At 43.6% G+C, this 22046-nt stretch overlaps 1 protein-coding gene across 3 annotated transcripts in view; it reads right to left on the bottom strand.

Annotated features, from left to right (window-relative positions):
* The window catches only part of RNF24 (ring finger protein 24), a 145329-nt gene that overhangs the window by 115040 nt on the left and 8243 nt on the right, over positions 1-22046 (bottom strand). For 2 of the 3 annotated variants that reach the window (XR_010068418.1, XM_063310344.1), the window contains exon 1: positions 16606-16726. The exons of the other annotated variant lie outside the window; for it this stretch is intronic. Coding sequence is in view for 1 of the 2 variants with exons in the window: in XM_063310344.1 (XP_063166414.1) it covers positions 16606-16637 (32 nt within the window). In the remaining variant the exon portion in view is untranslated. Of the gene's footprint in view, positions 1-16605; positions 16727-22046 lie in introns of those variants that run through there. 3 annotated transcript variants of the gene reach the window in all.

The raw sequence follows: 22046 nt of genomic DNA, 5'->3' as shown, positions 1-22046 counted from the left end.
CAGGGGTCCCCTCCACTGATCAGGGTGAGAGGACACAAGGACTTGTGTACTTAACTGGATCCAGGTCACCAAGATAATTTCAAGGAACCCTTCTCCACTACAAAGTTCCCTCTGGGCATGTGGGACTACACCTCCCATCACAACCATGGGCTGTGCTACCGGGGAACAAGGGAGATTGTAGTCCACCCCACAAGGCTGGATGAGAGTTTAGTCCAATGCACCTGGAGGAGGTGTGGCTGCATTACCCTAAAGGTGGATTTCTGGCCTACAGAAATGAATGGGCATCCTTGGAGAGCCGACTTCAGTTGCTTAGAAACCTGGGGGTTTGCAGATCTCCTGTGGGGTTTAAACCTGGAAAAGCAAACCCCCAACCCAAACCAACATGGAACTATCTTGGCATGCAAGAGCCGTCTTTGCAACCACATCCCTAAATGCAGCTACTTGGGCTCCCAGAAGACATGGAACTGTAAACCAAGCAAGCTGAGATCACATAAAACATTTAACTAACCAGGATTAAAAGGTTAGCATGCTCCATAAACGCAACCACAGCTCTTTAACTGACCTGCCTGTGTGAAGAACATGCATGTTCTGTGGGCCAAGTGAAACTTCTCCCGAGGAAACCAAGGGAAAGCAATCTTGAGATGCAAACTGAGGAGCATGAGACATTCAAAACACTAATCTTGGTATAAAGCTAAATCCAAGGTTACAGGTATTCTGAGCAGCAGTTGCAATGATCTTGTGGTGGGGCGGGGAGCATGGCTGCTGTTTGGAAGAGCCAACTTGTTAATGAGACTCTTAAAGGGACAGCCCCTTTTTAAGATGGAAAAGGAGGGTCTACTGAATAACAGAGAGGTGTGGTGCTCACCCAAAGTCCCACACTTCTCCTGAATCCTTGGTGAAGCACAGAGTCCTCATCAACGATGGATCTGGAAGGAAGGGGGACTAGACGGAAACAGGCACACATATTTGTGTCTGTGTGTGTATGTGTGCGCTCAACCTTCTACGCAACGTGTTTTCATGGGGGTGTTGAGCAAGTTCTGCATGGAGGTGTTGAGGTCCACACATCTTAAAGTTGCCGAGTTTGAAAAACACTGCCTTAAATGGAGCGTGAGCATTCAACCCATCCACTATTTCATCTCCATCCACGCGCACTATCTTTTTTTAAAGAAAGCACGAAGATTCATAAGCATTTGATTAACATATCCTTTTTGGAAAAAAAAAAAATCAAATTCCTGGCATTTTGGGACAGCAATTTTCCTTACTATAATGTCCTTTATTTATTCTGCTCCCCAACAGTTGTATTTTTCCATATACCCTCCTCTAACATGCAGACTGTGATTCTCGTTCTTCTTCCCCCCCCCCCCAGAAAATGACTCCATTGAGTTTGGATATCAATATCAAGTAGCTGTATCTGTTTTCACAGACTGATTCGTAAAAGTACAGATACTTATCCCAACCTGTCTCCTAATCTATTTCACCTACCAAGTCGCTTGCACCCTTTGCATTTACAATATAAGGAAGTCGAAGGATTTCTTTCAACACATAATTCCAGAGACTTCCAGGATGCACACAATTACATTTAACAGCTAGTTGGGCTTTTATGGTTAAGCTCTATTTTTATAAACCTATTATTATTGCATTTTTATTTTTGTTGTTCGTTTGGTGGTGGACTATTTGAAAGAAATAAAATTGATTTTGCTTATTACTCCGGAGTTCTGCTCCAGGGAAATAAGAGGTAAATAAACTTAAAATAACACATTATATTAGAGCCTCAGCAACCCCTTCCTTGGGAAAAGAGGGTCCAGTTACACTGAACTACTTTACAGGAGGGCTGCAAGAGTGACTAAAATATTAAATACGATGTCAGATTACATAAATACTGAGAGTTATTAACCAAGTCTCAAACAGGGCAATAGCCGCAAACCAAAGTTAATTTATAGAGCGAACTCCACACAACCACTTTATAAACTGCAGGGATGTTTGTTAGCTGACTCCTGAATGAGTGGACTGAAAAACCAAATCCAAATGCTCACTGAAAAGACGGGATTCCCACCCAAACGAATTAAGTGTTCCGTTTCGGTTGCAATCTTGCAGAAGTGTGCAAAATGTTTCAAATGTGAAACATTTGAGGCAGACCACACACAACAAGGAGGAAGAGCTAACACTTTAAAAGAAGATGATTTTAAAAAGTTCGAGGTGGGTTGAAATAGTGGGCTCAAACGAACAGGCGATATTTAACCGGGAAAAAAATGTGAAGTCCTGCTTTGGGGGTTAAAAAATAAAAAGCAAAGGTTCAGGATGAGGGAGATGGCCTTAGCAGTACATGCGAAAAGGATCTGACTGTTCTAAATCAGTGTTTCTCAATCTAAGCAACTTTAAGATGTGTGGACTTCAACTCCCAGAATTCCCCAGCCAGAATTCTGGGAGTTGAAATCCACACATGCTGGCTGGGGGATTCTGGGAGTTGAAGTTCACACATCTTAGAGTTGCCAAAGTTGAAAAACATTGTTCAAGGTCACAAGTTGAACATGAGGCAACAATATGATGCTGTTGCTAAAAAGACAAATGCTATTTTGGGATGTATGAACAGGAACGCAGAGGCCAGATCAAGAGAAGCAACTGCCCACATCTATGCTGCCCTGGTCAGCTCCCACTTGCAATACTGTGCCCAGTTCTGGACACCACAGTCTAAGAAAGGCATTGAAAAACGGGAACAAATTCCAGTGAGGGATCTGGAAACCAAGCTCTATGGGGAACGATGAAAGGATTTGGGTATGCTTGGCCTATAGAAAAGATGAGGGAGAAGAAATATGGTAGCAGACTTCAAGGACAGGCATCCTCAACTTATGACCACAATTGGGACTGGAACTTCCATTGCTGAGCAAGGCGGTTGTTAAATGAGCCATGCCTGATTTTACGTCCTTTTTTTTAATGTCCTTTTTTAACGAGGTCGTTAAGTAAATCATAGCGGCCAATAAGCAAATCACCGTGTCATTAAGTGAATCTGGCTGCCCCTATTGACTTTGCTTGTCGGAAGCCAGCTAGGAAAGTTGCAAATGGAGATCAAACGAACCTGGAACACTGCAACCGTCATTAAGTGCGAGCCGGTTTTCCAAGTGCCTGAATTTTGAACGTGTGACTGCAGGGACACTGCAATGGTCGTTAAGTGCGAGGACCAGTCGCAAGTCACTTTTCACAGCCCTGTCATATCTTTGAACAGTTATTATACAAATGGTCGCAAGTCGAGGACTACCTGTATCTTAAAGGCGGTCACACGGAAGGAGGGGTGAACCAGAGTCAATGGGTTGAAATTGCAGGGAGATAGACTCACAGCTTCCTCATCAGCTTGTGATCTAGAACAGTGTTTCTCGACTTCATCAACTTTAAAATGTGTGGACTTCAACTCCCAGATATCAAGAGGAAATAGGAATGATAGTAAGAGCTGTCCACCAGTGGAATAGGCTGCTTCATGAAGTCGTATGGTCCCCTTACTACAGCTCTAAAAACAGAGGCTGAGAACCATCTGCCCGATGTGCTTTTGCAGATCCTGCACGGAGCAAGGGGTTGGGCCGGATGACCTCTGAGCGCCCTCCGAATCTCGGATTCTGGGCCCAGCGCAAAACACAACTGCTCCTCAACTTCGGAGGGTTTTCTTTCCAGCCGACAAGAAACCACAGTTTTGTTCCATGCTGAAGACAAACCCTGAGCATTTCTAAGAGTATTCTCCCAAGTTTTCTCGGCTCTTCCCAGAGCTGCAATGGATATCTGTGTTGATTGGGGAGTTTATTAATATATTTTTTTAATCCAGATCAGCGAGGAACCAAATATATCTCTGTTGCTAATGTCCTGGACTGAATCCAAAGGACAGAGAGGTTAAGCAGAATGGATTAGGACAGTGTTCCCCAAGCCAGCATCTGTGGACTTCAACTCAGCTAGATTCCCCAGCTAGATTCCCAGTGGCTATATTTCAAGGGTGGATTTACATAGATTGCACTGGATCCAGTCTAAACAACCCTTGCGTTCAAAAGACCCAGAAAATGTTGGTTTATCTGTTTGATTTATAGCCTGCCTTATACTCAGGAGCTACCTTAAACCGGTGTTTCTCAACCTTAGTGACTTTAAGATGTGTGAACTTCAGCTCCCAGAATTCCCCAGCTAGCAAGCTGGCTGGGGAATTCTGGGAGTTGAAGTTCACAGGTGCAAGCTGGGGAATTCTGGGAGTTGAAGTCCATCCATCTTAAAGTGGCCAAGGTTGAAAAACACTGGATTAGGAAACCACTTTTGTAAAGTTAAGCCACATTTTAGAGAAACATGACCCTTAGCGTACAGTAGCGAAAGAAGAGAAGTGACACAGAGAGAAAATCCCATGGTAGAAACCAAATGGAAATTTCCAGCAGGTTTTTACCAGAGGCTGTTTCTTTGGAAAAACTTCCAAGAGGGTGCTAGCAAATGTCTCCCATTGCTTAAGACACCCTTGGATGACAGCAGAGAGAGGACGCTGGGAAAACAGGGCCAGCTGTATAAGGGGCCTGCAAGAAGAAATGTCTTTTTAGGGATTTATTGTGAATAATTTCAGTTTCTTCAAGCCTGAAATTCTCCCATCCTTGGTCCTGCAGAAACCCCAGGGCAGCTGCGGGCATCAGCAGACTCCCCAAATTAAATTCATCTGAAAACAAGAGTAACGACAGGAAGGCCAAAAAATTATGAGGTCATCAAATCTCACCGCATTTTGGTTTACCCCCATGAGTTCTTGCAAGATTTCTAGAGAACTAGGAAGACTTCAGGATGTTCTCTGAGATACCTGGGCCACAACTGTCAAAATCTCCTGAGATTTGGGGCACTTTTGGAAGTTTTAAATTTTTTTTGGGGGGGGGAGGTTGCAGAATGGCCCCCAACAGCTCAAACCATGACTGATCTTGGTTTGGTAGCACGTTTTCCAACCAGCACATTTTATTTAAAGGCAAAAGCCATTGTGAGCTGCTCATAAAAACGGATGCCTTTGAATAAAATGTGTCTGTCAGACATGGCGCCATCAGACGCCTTCTGATTTTCGGCTACCGTAGATCACCATGGTTTTCCTCCTCCAATGACCTCAATTTTACACTCAACTTTTCCCAACAGGTTCTGTCCCCAAGGCACTCTGATTCCCACTATCTGATCAAATGGGCTGGGAGTGATAGGTACTGTAGTCCAACATGTAATGTACTAGTTTAGGAAAGTCTGCATTAATTAATCCAAGTGAGGATATTCAGCCCTGTTTGTAGGAGCAACTGCCAATAAGTCAGCTGTTGTTGTTGTTTATTTGTTTAGTCGCTTCCGACTCTTCGTGACTTCATGGACCAGCCCACGCCAGAGCTTCCTGTCGGTCGTCAACACCCCCAGCTCCCCCAGGGACGAGTCCGTCACCTCTAGAATATCATCCATCCACCTTGCCCTTGGTCGGCCCCTCTTCCTTTTGCCTTCCACTCTCCCCAGCATCAGCATCTTCTCCAGGGTGTCCTCATTACATGGCCAAAGTATTTCAGTTTTGCCTTTAATATCATTCCCTCAAGTGAGCAGTCTGGCTTTATTTCCTGGAGGATGGACTGGTTGGATCTTCTTGCAGTCCAAGGCACTCTCAGAATTTTCCTCCAACACCACAGTTCAAAAGCATCGATCTTCCTTCTCTCAGCCTTCCTTATGGTCCAGCTCTCACAGCCATATGTTACTCCGGGGAACACCATTGCTTTAACTATGCGGGCCTTTGTTGTCAGTGTGATGTCTCTGCTCTTAACTATTTTATCGAGATTGGTCATTGCTCTTCTCCCAAGGATTAAGCATCTTCTGATTTCCTGACTGCAGTCAGCATCTGCAGTAATCTTTGCACCTAGGAATACAAAGTCTTTCACTGCTTCTACATTTTCTCCCTCTATTTGCCAGTTATCAATCAAGCTGGTTGCCATAATCTTGGTTTTTTTGAGGTTTAGCTGCAAGCCAGCTTTTGCACTTTCTTCTTTCACCTTCATCATAAGGCTCCTCAGTTCCTCTTCACTTTCAGCCATCAAAGTGGTATCATCTGCATATCTGAGATTGTTAATGTTTCTTCCAGAGATTTTAACTCCAGCCTTGGATTCCTCAAGGCCAGCTTGTCGCATGATGTGTTCTGCATACAAGTTGAATAGTTAGGGTGAGAGTATACAGCCCTGCCGTACTCCCTTCCCAATCTTAAACCAGTCCGTTGTTCCGTGGTCTGTTCTTACTGTTGCTACTTGGTCGTTATACAGATTCTTCAGGAGGCGGACAAGATGACTTGGTATCCCCGTACCACTAAGAACTTGCCACAATTTGTTATGGTCCACACAGTCAAAGGCTTTAGAATAGTCAATAAAACAGAAATAGATGTTTTTCTGAAACTCCCTGGCTTTTTCCATTATCCAGCGGATATTGGCAATTTGGTCTCTAGTTCCTCTGCCTTTTCTAAACCCAGCTTGTACATCTGGCAATTCTCGCTCCATGAACTGCTGAAGTCTACCTTGCAGGATCTTGAGCATTACCTTACTTAATAAATCAGCTAGCCTGTTCTTTTTCAAATGTTACTGGACTGTGGCTCGCTTTACAGTCCCAAACGAACCCCAAAGGTGGAGGGAAGTAACCACATCACCCCCTTCTCCATAAGAGAGGACATTTCCCAAATATCTGAAAAGCACTTGGAGAAAGCCAAGAATTATGCTTTTAAAGATCAGGAAAGTTTAAAAAAAAAAATACAGTCACCTTTATTTACTTGTGGTCAGTAAAAGTCCCTTCCAGCAAAATGTTGCTGAGTCATCCTTGGATTTTTAATGCAGAAAAAGAGAACGCAGAGAGAAAATGTCTGAACCTTGGGCAGAGATAATTTGGGGGTTTGGAAAAAGCCAGAAGAAAAAGAAAGAGAAGAGGAGGGAAGGGAAGGGAAGGGAAGGGGAGGGAAGGAATGCTGCAAAGCAGAAGTGGGAGAGAGTGTTGGTTTCTTGCTTCCAAAACGTGTGACTGAAAAGGCCAGGAATGCTGTGGGTGTTATTTAAAGAAGGGGAAAGTTCAGCTGTGCGGCCCCAGCTGGTTGCAATTTCTACGTTGCTATTTTTTAACTTGGCAACCGAAGAACCAAGAACCATTCTTGGACTGGGAGGGCAGAGGCAAAGCAGCGGTGAAACACTGACTCAGTTCACAGGCTCAGTCTTTTTAAGTTTCAAACCAGGCCTGTTAAAGCGGCAGGCAAAGCTGCACTGGCACGGGGTCGCACATACAGACCGCTGCCAGAACCAGAGTTAGTACCAGTAGTCCTCACTTAACAACATTCATTTAGTGATGGTTCAGACTTACAGTGGTGCTGAAAAAAAATGACTTATGACCGGTCCTCACACTTATGACCGTCGCAGCGCCCCTGCAGTCATGTGATCACGATTTGGGTGCTTGGCAACCGGTTCACATTTATGACCGTTGCAGCGTTCCACGGTCACGTGATCACCACTTTCAACCTTCCCGACCGGCTTCTAGCAAGCGAAATCAACAGGGAACCATGTAATCCACTTAATGCCCATGTGGCTCACTTAACAACTTCTGCAAAAAGGTTGTAAAATTGGGTTGGATACACTTAATGACCACTTTGCAGAGCAACCAAAATTCCGTCCCAATTGTGGTTGTTAAGCGAGGACTACCTGTAACATCCAATCCAGGATCAGCCATGTGCTCATCAGCCAGCCCCAAACTCCAAATTCGGCTCTGTCGCCAGCGAAAGCAAGACCGCACGCTCCCTGATAGGTTTTTCCAAACGCTGCTGAAGCAGTTGGGAACCTCAAGCCCACAAAAGGCGACAGAAGGTGCGAGTCATGCAAAGGAAGAGCCGTGTGGCTTTGTGGATGCATGTTTTGCTTAGCCACACCGTACCGTACTCTATGCATGGCAGGAAGAGTCTATGGCAGCGAAGCATCTGGAGGGGTCTGGTAGCGCCTTCTCTAACCCACACATTTCATTACAATTTATTTAAAATATTAAATGTGTGGGTTGGAGAAGGTGCTACCAGACCCCTTCTCCTTTCTCCTTCACATACATTATGCACAGGGTAGGAGTAAATCTCTCACCCCCAACTATGGCTTTGGGCCTAGAACCCTTTTCAGCCTAGCCTGCTTCGTAACAATCATTGTGAAAACACTGGAGTGTGTGTGTGTGTTTATGAACTGCCTTGGGGAACCCTGAGTATAAACGTGAGCATAAACCCTACCAGCCAAGCCAAAGACAAACAGCAGCTGACATTTGTGACCCACAAAACTAGTCCTCAATACACACCGGCACACACACACACCGGCACACACACATAGCAGACCATTGTAATCTGAGCATTTGTAAACATTCTGCAGCGTGTGAGTCATTTTCAAAGAAGGAAGCCGGCCCGCTTGCAGGAAATAGCCAAGATAGATTAAACAAATAAAACAAAACAAAACTATGGCTTCTGCTTATTTTAATATATATATAAAATACGTATTAAATATATATATAAATATAAAAACACAAATTATGGTTTCTGCCTATAAATAAATAAATACAAACAAACAAACAAACTATGGCTTCTGCCTATTTTCACAATAGGCAGTTTTGCAAGAAAAGGTTCAGCCGGCAGTCAAAGGTCGTATAATCAACCGGTTTCACTGGGGTTGATTATATGATCTCTGCCAGCCGACGGGACATTTTCCTGCAAGAATGTCTATGCTGCATTTCAATGCCATCCTCTTTTCCTGGGGGGACAGCAATGATGTGGAGATCAGCATGTTGCTTGTGCTCAGATTGGGAAGCTCTGTGGTGCATCCAAGAACGCCAAGAAGGTACCATGAATGATAATGGCAGGAAACGCAGCTGGGGGCCTTTTCAAAAGTTGGGGAAGATGTCTTCTAGAACCACCTTGGGGGTGGGGGGCCTTGATGAAAAGACATCCATCGCAAGGGCTCCCATCCCAGCACCTCTGGGTCATCAAGTGGAGACTGAGCAGAGCTTTGGTCAGGGGGCTGCCTTGGAAATGGGCCCTCGGAAGTTGCAACACCGTTGGGCTCAAGTGACAAATGCCAACAGGGAGGGAGTTGTCCAAATGACAGATTAACCAAGGAACTCAGGTCACCCCCAGAACAAGGAGCAGCAGCAGACCTGGCTGGACATGCTTCCTTTTTCCTCTCCCCTTTCCACAGTTTTGGAGCAAAATATGTGGCTATTCAAGATTTCAGGAGATGGGAAGGAAAAGAATCTTGCTCTAACAGGTCATGTGGGTCAAAAAACAAAGTCTTCTTCATTCAGTTGTTCTCCACAACTAAAACATTATACAGGTTGAAGAAGGAGATTTATATCCCCTTCCTCACTTCCTCCCTCCCCCATCTCCTTCCTTCTCTGGATGACGAATGCATGGATGGATTGGATGGATCTCTCTCCCTCCCCACCCCCCTCCTCTTCTCTCTCTCTCTTCCCCCAAAGCTGCTCACGTCATTTATAATAAACTACAATTGATGCTAATACTCGGAATTGCCCAGGCAGCCCATTCCCCGCCAGTCTGTTGGATCCCAAATTCACCGTCTTCCGGCTGGCAGGCTACATAACTGTGTGATTTCCTTTGTACACCTCCTTCCTTTTTTCGAAGAACGAATTAATCCTGTCTCTTCAGAGAAAAGGAACAGAAGGATTGATTCCAACATGCTTGGAATCACAGCAATCAGGTGACAGGAGATTACAGCCTTGAAAAGAAAATAGATGAATCAAGGAGCCATCCTCAATCTGCGGGCTTCCAGATGGGACAGATTACAACGCCCATCATTCACACCAGGGGTGAAGCAAAATTTGCAGCCCAACCCATCCAGAAGGTGTCAGGTTGGAAAAGGCTGAAAGAGGGTATCTGATAACGTTTTTATGTGGTGTCACTGACACACATAAAATACACTGCATAGGCACAAAGGTGGGTCTCCACTTTTATGGAGCCTGTAGCATACAAAGGTGAGAGAGGACTACATAACAGCTATATGGGGAGAAACAAGGGGATTTAACTCTCCCCAAGCAAGGATTAAAAGATTAAGTCAAGCGATAGCGGTGAAGGATTTTAAATGGGCAATCTGGCCCCTTTTGTTACCCAACTGGCCCAAAATGCAAATAATTTAATTCCTGTTTTTAAGGACCTGGATTAAACTAAATAGAGATTTTTTTCTTCCTATCCTGCCTCATTTGACCATTGGAAAGAATACAGTATTAGTTTACACTCCCTTCATACCCGGCTGGTCCTGTCATGAGATACTTTCTGGAAGGGTGCAAAGGTAGCCTGATTTCCACCGAAACGACGGAAGGAATCAGCTTTCCAAAATTAACAGGGATACATGAATATATTTAAAGCACAGGAAAAAAAGAGTCCATCTGGAGTACAGTGCCCACCCAACACCTGGCACTGGGGAGACTGGGCACTGTCACCAGACATTTAGAGAACATTGGTTTAGGGAAGGCTAGAACACAAAGAAATTCAGCTTAGAAAACAGAGGCCAAACAAGAATCAAAGAATTAAAGAAAGGTATTAAGAAATATGGGGAAAGTTCTTGGGGTGGGAGATAAAGATTTAATTGTCTCTTCTGCTGATGTCCATGGAAATTCCAACTGAGTGCACCAATATCCACAGTTAGATAACGCCAAAGATGAGTCTTCTTGGAAGGAGATGTTTCAAGACCTATCCAGTCAAAGACAAATGGCCAACTCACTTTTTGACCCAGAATGCAGTAAGCATCCAGACAGCATCTTTGCAAGCCAAGGCAGGCTTGAAACTGTCTGGGCAGCACCTGATCAGTATCTCAAATGGTTGTGGCTGAGATTTTTAGCCCCGCCTTCAGGCTAAAAACAAAGAAGTTCTTCTGCAGTCAAGAGAAATGGCGAGGAGGAGGACAGAAAATTATTTATTCCATGACCAGAATTCATATTTATAATTCTCAAACTTTTAAGAAACAGCAAAATAACTGGCCTTCTAAAAGTGTGTTGCTGAAATTCAGAGAGAATGTGGGGAGGGTTGCTGCACAGAGTAAGAGACTGGGGTGTGTGCCCGTGTGTGCTAGTACATCAGTTCAAGTCTGGTACTCACCAAGTTCATAATTCCTTGCACTTGGATGATGAGATAAACCCAAAATATGGCTTATCCATCCATACACCTTCTCACCCCCACTCGTTCTGTCCTCTGAAATATTTGCTCACCTAATTGGCAGGATATGCCAGTGGCTATTAAAAAAACAAACACACACTAAGATAAATCACAGTTAACAGCACCTGGAAATACCCTGCATGTGATACTGTATGCTTAATGCAAACAGTAGATGACTAATTCATAGCTATGCTACTTGAAAGAAGGAGCTGGAAGAAACAAGTTAATGACTTTATACATACTTTTGCCACTGTGCATTTGTGCTTCTCTTCCATTGCTCTGATTGGTGGATTTAGGGGTCTAGCAGATCTCTTAAGTGTGCTGTCTGCTGATCCCAGAATGGTATGGAATTGATAATGAATGAAAAATGATGAAGGTAAAGTTGGTCTCCCTTTCCTTGAGCTAGGAGGTAAGGAAACTTGAGCCCAGCTTGTTAAAATTAAACTGATTGAATAATGTTTCATCTGAGTTTTTCAACCTGCCCAAACTGAACGTAAGGCTGAGCCCTACAAGCCAATCAAAAGTCTGCAAGCATTGTAAGAGAAGATGCATTAGACTCCTACTAGAAATGACACCCAGAGTCCTTGGCAGCTATTTTTATGCCTTCGCTGTATTTCATGTAACCAGAACCTTGAAATGCTGCAAGATCCTAAGCTGCGCATCTGAGCCATCAAAGTGCCTGGGCCAAAGAGATTACCCTCAAAAGGTCAGGGCAGCACAGGGATATGGGGGCAAGTTGTAATGCTAGAGTGTCACTCTATGACACCCCAGCCTTCTCAAATGGGGTCTTGTAAACAGGCTGGACTTCAGCTCCCTGTATTCTTAGCCACGATAGATGCCTTGCATCAAAAGACGGCAACTGGCCGATTCTCCCAACTTTATCAAGAACCCGTTGGTCTACTTGATCTAGCTTGGCCTTTCCCACTTGTCAATTAATAATGCAAAGGGGATGAAGTCAGCCGCAGCACGCCTCAAGGTGGATTAATGAGGACCTGAGCAATCAGCAACATCCCCGTCCCTCCACTGTTGGTCTTTTCCAGGTCCTCCCTGGAAAACGAAGCAGAGCCACAGAAGAAGAATGCTGCCCCACGTCACTGGGATTGGCCTGTTCTAAATTGTTATTCAACAGGTGGAACGAGGTGGCTAAAAATAATCTTGCTCGGGAAGCTCCGATATTAGATTATGACTTCGCATGCGCTTGTCTAATAAGCAAACGCCTCCATGCTGAAAATGTCACTCCTTGCTTTGTGTGTATTATTCCAGAAAAAGCAATACACCCCATGCCTGTGAACACATCCTGGGCAGTGGAGCTAAGATTGTGACACCCAGAAATAAAATAAAACAAGATAAGCAAGTCCGATTGTTTTTTAAAAAAAACGTTCTTACCCAGCAAAGTTCTGCATTTTGAGAGGGAAGCCCAGAGACCATACAGGATATGGCTCAGGGCTGGTTATTCAGGGGAGTAAGATGCGATTCACACACATGCCATAAGATCAGAGGAAGCCAAAAAGTGTCCTCTGTTCTTCCATAAGTTGCTGCAGCGACAGAAACATGCACAGAAAGTAATCCCTGAGATCATGGTCCAGCTGGCTGAATTCTTCCTTTGTTTTGTAAAAAATGTGAGCAGAGCAGAGCTCATCAAGAATGTGTCTAAGGTGGATTGCTGCCATCTGCAAGGTAGCATGAGAAGCTCATGGACGTCACTGCGACTGTTTTTTAGAAGGAAATATGCCAAGCGCACGAGCGCCCCACATTGAGGGAGGGTTCTACCCCTTTCCCTTTTGTGAAGATCCTGCTGCAGAAGGAAATTTGAGGGCATCTGAGGCAGTCAGCTCATGGAAGTAACGCAAGGCCTGGGATCTGGTCGCACTGCCTGGGCAGAGGAGATGCTGGAGAGTCCCTATTTATACTTCCTTGGTAAGCAGGGGGATTTAAAGACACCCAAGAGTTTCATCTCTTATCTGTTTTGCTCAGCTAAAAACCCCAAAACTCCGTTAAGGAGCTTTACACACATCCAGAGAATTAGCAGTGAAGCCACCGCCCATCAGGAGCAGCAAACTTGGTGAAAGTTCGATCTTCCTTCACTCCTTTGCTGCCCCTCTGTTTGAATCTATTTGCAAACAAGGAGCACAAATCAATTTTGTGCACCTTTTAATAAGAATTATTAGTCAGGAAAGGAAAGGCGCTACAGACTCCTCCTGATTTTTGGACATCGTTTCAATCTCACTCAACGTTCCTCTAGACGTTCTGGTGGTAGGGCTTCCATGGCTGAATTAACCAATTCAGTTAAAACTCCTGCAAGATTGGGTACAATCTGTGCATTCTCCTGCTCTTCATTTATAAATTTAATTACTTAGGCACACAACGGCCAGATTTCTTCCCCCGCCTCTACTTAAAAAACTACTTAAAAAACAGAGCAAAGCCAATCCTGATCTTGTTGCCTAAAACACCCTCAATTGGTATCAATGGGGGCTTACAAAAGACTACACTAACCCTATGCAAACTGGGTGGGTTGTTTTTTTTTAAGCAAAAGGGATGGGGGAATAGAAAACCATTTTATTCTGATGGGCTTTTGGGATGGATAGTGGGCATTGGTGCATATATATCTGTGATGGTTATAATTTTGTCTAAACTGACTTGAGCTGTAAGAAGCCAGGGCGATATAGAAATGTTGTAAATAAATACCTACATAAATAGAACATGTTTCCCTCTTCCTACTCATGAGGTTTCAATCTAGATTTCGCCATTGTGTGTTCTGAATTAAATAATTAAAATGATAAACTACAGCAAAGGGATATATAATTTATGAAATTATTTAGTTTAGTCCATAATCTTGGTTCAGGTTATACTGTATATTAAATATATTTTTTTAAAAAAAATTAAGGAAAAGATGGGCTTCTTCTAAAGACTATAAAGAAATCAGGTGCATTCTTACCTCTTTGCTCCATGCATCTTACAACAAAATTTACCTTTCTGGAGAACAGAGGTGATGTACAAATGTTGCTAATTAAAAAAAGAAAAAGAGTGTAAATCCGTGTAAAATACACAGCCCTTAAAAGAGTTTGCCATTCTTTTCACGAGAAAGACAATATTCAAAATTAAGTTTATAAATAAGTAAACGCCCTACAGAATGGCCATTGTACTTGAAAGAAGTACCGTGGCTGAATTTAGATTTCTTTTTTGCTCGCTGAGGTTTTGCAAGAACAAAAGCTGAAAAGCAAAGTTGGACGCGCCCTGCAAAAAGACAAGCTGTAAAATAACAAATTGGTCCTCCCTATGCATGTAAAAGGCATCACAGAAGCACAGTGACAGCCAGCTGAATTTCTAGTCCATCCTACACAATTCAGTAACTGAGCTGAATGCACAAAACCAGTCACATGTCTACCTGTCTCTGCTTGAACACAATAGATTGCATGCTGCCAACCTCCCCGAATCCAACAGGTCACGAATCAGTTGATAGGGTAACACCACAGCTGCAGAATCAGCCAAGCAGCCAAACCCATGCACATAATCCAACATGACTGCCATAGTCCTAACTGCACAGTCATTCTCGAGCAGGGGTCCCCAAACTCTTCAGCTCATCAATCCCTTCATGAAGTTTCAGATTGTTCATCGACCCCCAAATATTTATTGTATGAAAGTAATTTAATAAATACTACTTTAATGAATAGTACTAGGAATAACAACAACAACAACAATGGATTGTCCCTTCAACCCATGGGGGTCGATATTGACCCCTCTGGAGAACCCTGTTCTAAGGCTACCACATTAGGCTAGAAAAATCCAGAGGACTGCTAGGTTTCAACAAAGGGATACAGAAAACTCTTAATACTGTTAATGCCAAGCACCTGAAGAACAGGAAGACAACGGTCGTAAATTAAATTGTACATTAGCTCAAAAGCAGGATTTCAGATGGGCTCCTGGTTTGGGAGTTGAGCCAAATTGCACACCAACCAAATCTGTGGATGACTCAGGCCATGTACCTTCTCCTTGCACTAAATGCCTATACTGGCTTACTAGTCTCCTAAGCATTAGGAAGCCTATAATGACGCAATACCAGACTTACTCTATCATTAATAAATTCTTTGAATCAAATCCCCTGTGGTTTTTCTAAAGCTGTGGGAGCATTGTGAACTGCCCAGGGTCCCCTGTGTGGGGGAGATGAGCGGTGATAAAAATAGGATAAACGAACAAACAAACAAACATATTTAAACTTAATCAGTTTAACAGATGTTAAGAAATCATAGGTGTGCACCTCAACATATCTATTCATGTGGCCAACTGTATAGGAACAAGCAGTCAAGGAAGTTGCCACAGATAGCACTTAGCAGAGCAGCCACGAAGGCCCTGGAAAAGGTATTCAGATGCCATGATATGTTTACACCTACAAAATCAGAATTGTGCAAGCTGTAGTATTCCCTGTGACACCCTATGGAAGCGAAAGTTGGACTTTGAAGAAGCAGGGGAGGAAGAGTATTGATGCCTTTGAACTTCAGTGTTGGAGAAGACTCCTGAAAAGACCACGGACAGCCAAGAAAACAAACCAGTGGATCATCAAACAAAGCAACCCAGTGTTCTCACTTGAGGCCCCAATGACCAGGCTCAAGTTATCCTATTTTGGACACATTATGTGAAGACCCAGCTCTCTGGAGAAGGCTCTGAGGCTGGGAGAGGTGGATGGAAAAAGAAGAAAAGGATGACTAGCAGCAATGGGGGTGGACTCAGTTATAGTAGCGATGGGGGCACCCTTGGAAGACCAGGTTAGGGACGAAATCTGTGTGGTCACTAAGAGTCGACACCAACTTGATGGCACATAATCAATCAGCCAACATATCTGCATCATTAAACCTCTGTATTTCATTTGAAACCTGTTAGGCTCCTGTTATGTATTCTGTGTATGAGTGTGTGTGTATCTATATCTATAAAAATCTCCTTTTTAAAAACTGAACGCCTGATCCACTGAATGTTACAGGACATACTAAGCACAACAAAAGAGCACTATTTTCAGTTTTCAAAGCAACAGCCATGTTGGTCTTCCGCAGAAAAACAACAATCTTGGGACACATCATCATGCCAGCCAAATTAAAAATACAAGTGGCAGGAAAATGCTATACTTCGAACACAGTTAATGGGTGCACCCATTCAGCAACAAAGGGAATGATACTGAATTTACCAGTATCGAGCGAAAGGAATGAACAACCTTTGCTTCCTAGTTAAATTTGACCTTTCTACTTTGCCATAACTGCTTGCTTCCAACCGGGCTCATAAAAGAGCAGGGAGAGTTTTGCTTTGATGCACATTTTTTTCAGTTCAGAAATCTGCTGGCGAGGTCGTTCACTTTCTCATCCAAGCACCAGGAGAAGCCAGTTTAATTTTTACCATCCCACCAGTTCGTTCCACTGACCCTCTGGGGGGAATTAGATAGAAAACCGAGGACAACTTACAGCAAGTTGGTCATCTGCATGGAGATGGACATCTGCGGAGGAATGCTTCAAACCACAGCGCAGCCACCTTGCAAGAAGCACCGTACAGCTGGGACCCAAGAAACAATTCCACTCACCCCAAATCTACTGGCTGCATGAGCTGCTGGGCTAAGGCAGTGGAAATTAATACCAGCCCTGAAAATCCTGACAAAGCAAAGCAAGGGTAACTGACAGGGACACCTGCTCCGGGGCCAGAGTTGCAGCCAGCTGAGCAAACACGGGATGGACAGGGCTCACTCGAGCCTTTAATCATCCAGGAAAATGGCCACCAGTTTCCCAGTAAGGATGGAGCACAAGCACGGCTGAGGCAGACGCTGCTCCCTGCAGTCTACTCCCGGGGTACAAAATGAGTTCAGGTTCCAACTGATCCAGCTGTAAAGCTTCTTTCTCTCTCCAGCATTAAGAACTGAGGAAGGGAAAACCTGGTTTTCAAGGGAACCTTGCAACATTTAAAAATAAGATACCAATAAATTAATGCTATCTTGTCCTATGGTTTAAAAGAAAAACTTACTCAAGCTTGGCGCCTGGGGACATCAAGACTGCTGTCCATGTAGGGAATTTTTTGGGCAACAATATAGAAGTGATTTGGCACTACCTCCTTTCTTAATTTCCAGTCTAACCTAGAGGAGTCTTGGTGGCCTCCCATCCAAGGACTAAGTAAGTCTGATGCTGCGTAACTGTTTTCAAGATCAGCCAAGATACTAAATCTTGAGACCTGGTATGTCTGTACCAGATCAGAGCACCATTTCGTCATCCAGCCTTCTCTATTGATTCCCAACCCCCATCTACTTAATTTACTAACAGGTTCCTGCTACTCATAGGCTGTGTTTGCACAACACTCTTACCCACAATTAACTGAATCATGGTTTACTCAACCCAATTTCCTGAGGTTGCACAACTCAGGAACTAAGAGACTAAGCCCTGTCATAACACAAGCCCCGTGGCATCTGTAGGAGGCGAAAGTGATGAAATACATGGAAAGGGAACACGCAAATGTTGTGACTTACGTACTTGCACCAGATATCAGGATTCAAGTACATAATGGTGGCATTTGCACAACGCTGCTGCAGCATCATCATTTGGGCATCATGGTGGTTGGCTGCAGATGCCTTCATGCAATGCACCAGTCTACAAATGTGGTTGGCAACCTTAGTGTTCAGCTGACCATGAGAACAAGGCTGGCAACACTTGGAGCCATGACCTGGGGCTTCCCACCAACTTGGGAGCTCTCACTGGGAAAATAAATTATCCCCATTCCATTCACAAAATTAATTTTGCTGGGCTGGAACAATGATGGGTGTGGTCACCTCTGAAGGTCTGGAGGACTCTGTTTACAGAAGGCAGAGCTGTGGCCACAGGTTGGCCCTCCCCACTTCTGGCTGCTAACTCAGCAGACAATGCAGAAGAGAAGATGGGGAAGTTAGAACTGAGCCTTTCACGGACTGAGAGAGATGCAAGGCTCTTCTGGTGATTTATTATGGATCTGTCCTCCCCAAGGAGCTTTGGAGCTTTTTACCCAGCTTTTTCCAGCCCCACAGTAGCCACACAACCCCAGAGAACAGTTAGGTTGAAAGACAGTGGCAGATACGTGATCACTTAATGGTAAATTAAATTCACAGCCCTGCGTTCTGTTTAAAACTATATTATACTGGCATACTTTTAGCATAGTTTAGGAGTCTAGCTTTTTACGGAAATTCAGCCTTCCAATAAAATCCTTTTTTTATACCACTGGAATAACCATAAAGAGTTTTCCCTCCATGTTGCTGGTGTTCAGGTGAAGGGGGGGGATTATGACATATGCATCATGACATTATCATACAGATAACCATTTTGATGTCATCGTGGCTTGTTATTGCCAGCATGGCCATTTCACAACACCAGAATGAAATTCATTCTCATGGATTGCACCTGGGGAACACACTACATTGAACTGTTGTTTGCTGAACAATTTTTACAGAGCAAACTACAACTGGGTGACTTTACTCAGCATGTTAAGCCATGAATTGTGGTTTACAAGCCACAGTGATCAAAGACAGAGAACAGGCCAAGCCCAAACCAAAGACATCAGATCTTAATGTGTTGTGTTTTTTTGTAAGAATTTTATTAGATTTCAGCCAAAGATAAAAACTACAGAAAAACAAAAAGCTACAAAGAGAAAAAAACTAAAAAAGTGTGGAAACACAAGGGAAATTTTTTTTTTAAGTTACAAAAACAGGTGACTTCCAACTTTTAACAGCAAGGATATACAGATCTTAATGTGTTATGAGCACCAGCAAGGTCTCTGCCCATCCATGTGGTATAGCCCTTTCAAGATATTTCTGCACTGATATACTGTGAGCGAGCAAGTCCTTAAGACCTCAAATCCTTCTCTGTTTGGAAAGATTTCTGCACTCAGTTTCACTTCCCATCTGGAATTAATCTGAAACAAATTTGCATCAGTTGATGCAAGGCAATCTCCCCCCAATCTGGAGGCACTTGGATAACTCTGGTAAAGCATAGCCAGAGGATGATACGCGCTGTGGTCCAGTGCATGGTGACTTGCAAGTGAAGACCTTCCTACCTAATCTTTGGAATGGGAAGAAAAGCACTGTGAGAATGTGTTCCTGAAATCCACCTAGTCATAAAACCTTTGCTCCAATTTGCTCCCATTTCCTAAAAGCCGGACCTGGAAGATTTGACTCACAGATCCCCTTCCCATATAACGCTTCCTTTAAGGGACCCGGCAGCTCCTGCGAGGCTGACACAAGTCAACTTTGTGCTTTTGAAGACCATTTTAGGAAGCCTGGGTTTTCGTCGGGTTTCCTTTCCAGCTTCCCTGCTATTTGGCCAAGGGCAGAGCTCTGGTTTCCAGATTTCTTGTCCCAGAATGACTCTGAGGCTAGTGCAAATATTTTGGAGCAACTCCCGCCCAATGTTGTGGTCAAGTCCTTTGAGTTATTATTGTTAAAAATAATACGTAGAGTTGAGTTCTTCTTGCTTCTTGACATCCTTTGTTCTCCAGCCACCCTTCCTTGACTGCTACCACTCCTGCCCTGTTTAAGCTCTGGCTTGTCTCTTTAGAACAGCCTTCTCCAATCTGAGCACCATCCAGAGATGTGGAGCTCAATTCCCAGAATTATCAGCAACAGCCATGACGGGTAGGGAATCCTGGGGGCTGAAGTCCACATATCTAAAAGGCATCCAAGTTTTATTGTTTTATGATTATTTTAATCATTGTTTTTACTGTTGTTGTGAGCTGCCTGAAGTTGCTTAAGATGGGTGGCCATATAAATCTTTTAAATAAATAAATATATCCACCCACGTTGGGGAAAGATATTCTGTATTTACAGACACAAACGCTATTACATTCTGCTTTGCTGGTGAGATTCCTAGACTCATCTGTTTGGCCATTATAGGAACACCATGCTAGGGAAAGAGGAGCTTTGGTTTGATGCAGCACTCCATCTGCTACCTGTCATATGGTCCCCCATCTCTCTTTCTCATTCATTCATTCATTCACCTACCACACTTAATTTTGTGGCACCTGGCACCATCACAACATCATTCCTTGCTTGGGAGGGGGAGAGGGATAGCTCCACCTGGGGATGGCTGGTGCCATAGCATGTCTTAGTGATTTGTGTTCCATCTCCACTTGGATTTTACATTTGTTTTTATGTATATTTTAATGTAATTTTTATGTGGCTATGTTTTTAGTGCTATTTATTGTAAACTTCCCAGAGTCCCCCACTGGGGGAGATGGGCAGTGATATAAATAAAATAAATAAATAAATTCCTATAGAACCAAGTTCCATTCTTGACCCTAGATCCTTCCTCCTTTTCTTACAGCAGATGTGTGAGCTACTTGTCAAGTTCAGGGACCCAGCCCTTTCTGCTTCAGTGGGCATGTCTGAAAACATTCCGTCACATCACAGAGAGAAAAACCAATGGCAAAGGATAATGTGTAAAAGTCAGAAGCAGCCCAGGTTTAAGTCGAATCTTTAAGACTATTTGCTCTGGGTAGGCAAAGGCGCAGGGAAATACTCTGGTCTCTAGACCCTCTATCCTTGCAGTCTTCCTCATCCTTGAAGTTCTCCAGAAGATCTACAGCCACCACTCCAGCAAACTTTGATCCCAACGTAGCTGGAGAAAGCCCTATCGTAACTCATTCTGACACTCAGTCTTACCACCATTTGCCAATCTAAAGCAAATCTGCAGGGTTTTTTTAAAGAAAGAATGCCCCTGGAGAATTCTCCTATGACGTTTATTTTATAGGCATTTTGGGTAGTATTGTGATCTTGCCAAGCCTGGGATTCTTTACCGATTCTCTTCTTCCTCGGAGCCACTAAAGACAGAGAGTTAACTTCTATGTGATGCACAGTTACCCGACCAAAAGCCGGAGACAAGTAACCTTTGATAAATAAAGACAATGCAACCAGTTCATTTCTAGGAATTTTATGACCTGCTTGCTTTAATGTGCCTATCCCAACACAGGATATGAGCTTCCTTAAAACTACTGCAATACTGTAATAGGTTTACATGTTTCATTTCGTTTGCTGGAATTAATACAGCGAAGGCTGTTCTATTTAATACCTCCCTGAACAGCAAAAAATAGTAAGGAGGGAAGACTGGGTGCAGACTCTAGATCAGTGTTTCTCAACCTTGGGAACTGTAAGATGTCTGGAGTTCAACTTCCAGAATTCCCCAGCCAGCATGGACTCCCAGAGTTGAACTCCAGACATCTTACAGTTCCCAAGGTTGAGAAACACCACTCCAGATTAACTAGACCTATGATTTTCAAGACTGCAGGTTGTAGGAAAGCTAATTACATGATTTCCCCCCCAAAGCACAGCGTACTCAGGTCCTAACCGCACCCCAGGTACAAAACTACTTCTTCCTTCTTCAGACACTATATTTATAAACCTGCAAGTGTCCATTCTTTAGCCCTGGAAGTTTATTGTGGCAACAGGTGCTGGAAGGCTTTAAGGGACAGCAAAGATGTTCATCCTAACGAAGTTGTTTGAGGCCATCTGAAAACTCTTTGCTTTTTCATGCAGATTCACCAGTTGCCTCCAGCTTATAAACACACCCAAAGTAACATATTAGCTGTGATTTAAAGCAGGAATTGGCAATATATGGACCACTACCTGTTGGAAAACTTCTAGCTTCTCTGGCCTGTGATGGAGAAGGAGGAGAACTTCCAGTTGTCCACATTTCAGTCCTAAATGCCTGACGTCTTAACAAGCTTGTATGAAAAAACTACCACAGAAGATCTTGTCAGAAGAATCTGTCTGTTGAGGGCATTGAAGGCATTTATTTTTTTATGGCTGTTAGCTGCCTTGAGTTCAATATAAGCAGAAAAATGGAATATACATTTTAATTATTACAACCTCCATGTACTTTTTAATTCACTAATCAGCCTGATT

This window comes from Candoia aspera, chromosome 8, assembly GCF_035149785.1.
Source record: "Candoia aspera isolate rCanAsp1 chromosome 8, rCanAsp1.hap2, whole genome shotgun sequence".
Lineage (NCBI taxonomy): Eukaryota > Metazoa > Chordata > Lepidosauria > Squamata > Boidae > Candoia > Candoia aspera.
The sequence above is the reverse complement of the archived record's forward strand: the minus strand, read 5'-3'. Positions and strand labels throughout refer to the sequence as shown.